General features: G+C 42.3%; 1 protein-coding gene across 1 annotated transcript in view; it reads right to left on the bottom strand.

The window, feature by feature from the left end:
* Positions 1–904: 904 nt before the first annotated feature.
* The window catches only part of LOC144495343 (interleukin-6 receptor subunit beta), an 80934-nt gene continuing 75838 nt past the window's right edge, over positions 905–6000 (bottom strand). The window contains exons 14-15 of the mRNA XM_078215446.1: positions 4750–4831; positions 905–3439 (exon numbers count right to left, since the gene is read on the bottom strand). Coding sequence (XP_078071572.1) covers positions 2963–3439; positions 4750–4831 — 559 coding nt within the window. The 3' untranslated portion in view covers positions 905–2962. The remainder of the gene's footprint in view (positions 3440–4749; positions 4832–6000) is intronic.

The raw sequence follows: 6000 nt of genomic DNA, 5'->3' as shown, positions 1-6000 counted from the left end.
TCAAGAAGCTCAACACCATCCAGGACAAAGCAGTCTGCTTGATATGTATCTCATCCACCACTTCCAACATCCATTCCCTCCACCACTGATGTATCATGGCAGAGGTGTACACCATCTAGAAGATGCACTGGACCAAACCACCAAGGCTGTTTTGACAGCACCTTCCAAATCCGTGACTTCCACTACCTAAAAGAACAAGGGCAACAGATGCATAGGAGCACTGCAACCCCCGCAGGTTCTCCTCCAAGCCACTCACCATCCTGACTTGGAAATATATTGCCGTTACTTCACTGTCGCTGGCTCAAAATCCTGGAACTCCTTCCCTAACAGCACTGTGGGTGTACCTACACCTCATGGACAGCAGCGATTCAAGGAGACAGCTCACCAGCACCTTCTCAAGGGCAATTAGGGATTGGCAATAAACACTGGCTTAGCAAGCGACGTCCACATCCCATGCAAGATTTTAAAAAAAAATTGTTTTCTAATCCCTAGTGCAAATTCACAAAGCATTGACATCTTTTTACACTTGAATATTGGATAGTTGATATTTTCACAGGGTGGGTCAGTGTTTATTCTCAATTGCCAAAGGAGTCTCTGGAGAAGACTTGTGAGGTGCTGCAATCATTATTGAAAGTTGCTGAACACTGGATGTACGAATAGATGTGAAGGCCTTATTCAAAAATGGCAACAAATCAGATTCCAGACACCACAGGATCATTCATTGTACTTCAATTCCATGTAAAATTATCTTAGTAGATTTAATACTCGACATGTCCAACCAATGTTGACCAGCAACAAACAAGAGTGGTCACAGGAAGTTAGGATGAAACAGTAGCTTTAATCAGATCTCCCTTTGAATATTATGTCCAGCTCTGATCATTGAGCCAAGAAGGAGACATGCTAGCTTTGGAAACAGTGCAGAGAAAGATCATCCATCGTTAAAAGTTTGAGTTGTGAGGAAACACTGGAGAAACTTAGGGTTGGAAGCTTTGAGAGTGGCCTTATTGAAGTATGCATAATTGTAAATGATATGGAAAATCTGCAAGGTTCATTTAATTGATAGAGTAAGGCAGGTTTACTTTAGTAAAAGCCTTATTTCAGACTGATATCAAGAAGTTTCTCTTCCCATAAAGATAAATGCAATGGTCAGTCAGATAAGAGTAGCAGAAGTGAAAGCATTGGAATTGTTTTGTGCTGCAGTGGGATGCTTTGGGGTCTTTTAGGGCGGATGAGCTAAGGTGAGCTGTTTGATAATCTTTCTCTGTAATTATGTTCACACCTCTATTATGATGAGGAGGATTTTAAAGGTAGAGAGGGAATTCCGGTGAAGAAGTTTCAGGAAGAAGTTCCAGGTTGCAGGACATAGACACTTTATAGAGTTAGCAGTGAGTGTGAAGCATGAGATTTGGGAATCGTTAGGGGGGAGGCCACAGTTAGAGGGTTGTAGACCATAACATGAGGCATGGCCAGAAAAGGATGCTGAGATAGAATGGAGTAGGTCCATGTATAGATAGAGATTTCTGAACTGTTGCACCAAGAGATAAGAGGTCACTAGAACTTTGGACAAATTGGAATTCTGCCAGAAAGGTTGAGCTCAAAGAAAGAAAGAATAGAAGAATTTAACTCTCGAGGTAACAAAAGTATGGATAAGGATTTTAATTGCATAGTGTTTGAGGGAGGACAGAGAGTAGGAGAATTATTGCAGTGGTAAAAGTCTGTATTAACAACAGGCAAGAAACCTAGTTTGCTGCAGTTATACAGTATCTGAAATGTCAGAGAGAGGGATGGAATTCAGGCTATTTCAATTCACCATCATGCTCACATTTGTGTCCTCAGCCAGCTGCTATGTTCCAGTGAAGCCCAATGCAAGCTGGAGGAACATTTTCACTTCTTTCCAGCTCCTCAGCTATTTAGTTGATCCTCAACCTGTTAACTTCCTCAATTTGATGAGGGTCAGTCAGTACCCCTGGCCTATATTTTTATTGTCTTCCCTTCCAAATGTTTCTGAATATAAATCACTGGGGAAGACATTTTGCAGAAAACAAGGGTGGTTTTTTAGACACACAAAAATCACTCTTAGCTCGTATATGACAATGGCCTTTTCACCAAACTCAAAGCTGTGTCTCCCTGTCTTCTCACAGAATCTCCAAAGGGGAGGTGATGATCTAGTGGTATTATCGCTAGATTATTAATCCAGAAACTCAGCTAATATTCTGCGGACCCAGGTTTGAATTTAATTTTTAAAAATCTGGAATTAAGAATCTACTGATGACCATTGTCGATTGTCGGAAAAACCCATCTGGTTCACTAATGTCCTTTAGGGAAGGAAATCTGCTGTCCTTACCTGGTCTGGCCTACATGTGACTCCAGAGCCACAGCAATGTGGTTGATTCTCAACTGCCCTCGGGCAACTAGGGATGGGCAATAAATGCTGGCCCAGCCAGCGATGCCTATGTCTCACAAATGAATAAAAAAAGTTCTGTCTGACTTCTCTTCTTACTCTTACCCAACTCCTCTCAACTTTGAATCTTCACTTTTTCTGGACAAATATAAAATATAATATTAAAATTAAACACTGGACTCTTACGCTGTTGGCAAAAGGTTAGAAAGGATTGGTGGCACAGCTGAACTGGCTGATAACAGAAATCAAACATAATCCTTTCTTTGAAATGTACATTCCGCAGACGATTGAAGATAAATTGCATAGGTTAAGTGTAGTTCGTAGGACGTATTTCTCAGAGCAGCCTTCAAGTCAGTTATTTAAGCAGATTCTGGCATAGTCATGAGCACAGTGCAACATTTCAATAGTTCTCTGTTCCAAACAAGTCACATCGGATTCGAAACATTAACTTTGTTCCTCTCTCCACACATGCTGCCAGACCTGCTGAGTTTTCCCAGCACTTTCTGTTTGAATTACAGATCTCCAGCATCTGCAGTATTTGGCTTTTATTATTGCAACATCTTAGTAATTTGTTTCTAATAATTGCTGAGAAAGCGGATTCTGTGGGACCTTAATCAGATCAAGATTTTGAAGCAGCTCTGGATCCGTTCCCAGTGGATTATCTCCTGTGCTCTGTATGCTTGTTTGATGGACATGTTGTTTCATATAGCTCAGAATGAAAGAGTCACTCTGTTGATCATTGCACTCTGTTTCACTTCTGTTGGCCTGGGTGACTGTATCATTGCTCAGGATAGTTGGCATTATTTGTCGGAAGTTCTCCATGGTTGTGTAATCCGTTACTTGTATAACTGTGGGTTTGTCACTGAGATCGTTTCTAGGTTCCTGATCTGTTACATTGTTTTGTTCATTCCCTTCCAGCTCATAGTCTGCGAGTGCACTGGTGACCTCTTCAATGGTGTGAAGGCTTTCGAGTTCCTCTTCTGTTCCTATTAGCGGCGAGTTTGATTTGAGATTTAACAATTCATTATCCAGATGTGGCTGTTGAAGCAGAAGGAAGAAACAAGATGCATTATTCATGGTTCCAATAAAAAAATCCAAGCCATGTTTTCAATTGTATAGGAGAAACAGACCAGGTGGCACAGTGGTTAAAGTTAATTTATTAGTCACAAGCAAGGCTTATATTAACACTGCAATGAGGTTACTGTGAAATTCCCCGAGTCGCCACACTCCAGCGCCTGTTCGTGTCAATGCACCTAACCAGCATGTTTTTCAGATTGTTGGAGGAAATTGGAGAACCCGAAGGAAACCCACACAGACACGGGACAAAAGTGCAAACTCCACATAGACAGTGACCCAAGCCAGGAATCGAACCCGGGCTCCTGGCACTGTGAGGCAGCAGTGCTAACCACTGTGCCACCGCACCACCCCAGCACTGCTGCCTCACAGAGCCAGGGACCCAGGTTTAATTCCGGTCTTGGGCGACTAGGTGGAGTTTGCATGTTTTCCCTGTGTCTGCGTGGGTTTCCTCCCACACTCCAAAGATGTGTAGGTTAGGTGGATTGGATAAAGTACCATAATGTAATCAAAAGTATTGCAAAATGTCCTGTCAGCCAATGTTGTCATCTTTTGAACTATGATTTAAATGACGTGACAACTTTGTCTTATAAAAGAAAACCCCACTTTTGACACTTTGGTTGGGGGGCGGGGCGGGGGGGTGGAATCTAACCACCTGTTATCGTCCATTGATTGAAACGCACTCTGCTTTGGAATTGAAAAGAGCACCTACTGTCCTTTCCAGCTCAGAGTACTCTATTGTTTGGACAGCTGTCACCATTATGGAAGCTTGGCTGAGTTTGAAGTGCTAATGGGTTTCAGCACACTAGATCTTCCACTTAATTGGGAATGAATGCCAGTTTAAGAGGTTGTAATAGATTGTGCATTTGATGTAGAGTCATAGAGGTTTACAGCATGGAAACAGGCCCTTCGGCCCAACTTGTCCATGCCACCCTTTTTTTAAAAAAAAACCCTAAGCTAATCCCAATTGCCCGCATTTGGCCCATATCCCTCTATACCCATTTCTGGTTTGTTGACACAAGCTAATATATACAAATATTACAAGTTTTTTGCACATGGCAGAATCCATTTTTTCTCAGTATTACTGGTGGTATGTTTGATGCAGACTTTTATCAGATGACGAGAGGGTTATTCCCACCCCCCGAGGAATGTAAGATATTTTTCCATGCACAAAATCTGAGGACTGTACATAGTGGGCACTGAGTGGATGGCTATGGAAGTGCATGTACGAAATGGAGGTGCATATATCAAACGTTAAGAAAATATTTACATACCAATGATGAATCTCTTCCTATAATCTGGATTGCGTGACTGTTTCCAGGATTTGGTATACTTGGCCAAAACATTTTCTTTGTTCTGAAATTGGGGTTATTGCAAAATTAGATTTTTACAATGGCTACAATTATCACATTTAATTGTTCATGATAGAATGCCACTTTCCAATTTAATCTTGTAAAGCAATTCATTTAACTTCTATTTTTCAATGCTGGCTATTCATGGATTAATCTGTGCCATTTATAGTCACACAACAAACCCAACAAGTCATACTTCATCAAGAACAATTCTCATTCATTACAAATAAAACCATTCAAGAAACAAATATATAATTCACAGGATTATTACGGAAATTCAGACCACTTAAATTGGGGCGGCATGGTGGCACAGTGGTTAGCACTGCTGCCTCACAACACCAGGGATCTGGGTTCAATTCTGGCCTCGGGTCACTGTCTGTGCAGATACTGCATGTTCTCCCCATGTCTACATGAGTTTCCTCCCACACTCCAAAAATGTGTGGGTTAGGTGGATTGGCCATGATAAATTGCCCCTCAGTGTCAGGAAGACCAGCAGGGCAAACATGTGGGATTACACGGATAAGGCCGAGGTGGGATTGTTGTCGGTGCAGACTCGATGGGCCAAATGGCCTCCCTGTGTGTTGTAGGGATTCTATGATTCAAAATTCATCATTCCAAAACACGTAAATCCCCAGAATTGTTCCTTGAATGATTCCTGAGTTCTTGTCTCCACTACTATGTATGAAAGTCTATTGTATTAATCATCCTTTGCATGAAGAATTTTCCTGATAACATCCCTAAAATTGCCTTTTGCTAGTTTGAACCTGTGCACTCTTGTTCTACATGCACGAAGGCACAGTGGTTAGCACTGCTACCTCACAGCACCAGGGACCCGGGTTCGATTTCAGCTTCTCCAAAACTCTCATTCCAGGTTAAGCAGTGTTTCACTTGCATCTCTTTCAATTTGGTCTATTACATCCGCTGCTCCCAATGTGGTCTCCTCTATGTCGGAGAGACCAAGCGTAGACTGGGTGATCGCTTTGCTGAGCACCTTCGGTCTGTGCGCAATCAGGACCCTGACCTTCCAATTGCTTGCCATTTTAACACACAATCCCACTCCCATGCCCACAAGTCTGTCCTTGCCCTGCTGCAATGTTCCAGTGAAGCTCAACGCAAACTGGAGGAACAGCATCTCATCTTCCGGCTCGGCACTTTACAGCCTTCCGGTCTCAA

Source organism: Mustelus asterias, chromosome 6 (assembly GCF_964213995.1).
Source record: "Mustelus asterias chromosome 6, sMusAst1.hap1.1, whole genome shotgun sequence".
Lineage (NCBI taxonomy): Eukaryota > Metazoa > Chordata > Chondrichthyes > Carcharhiniformes > Triakidae > Mustelus > Mustelus asterias.
The sequence above is the reverse complement of the archived record's forward strand: the minus strand, read 5'-3'. Positions and strand labels throughout refer to the sequence as shown.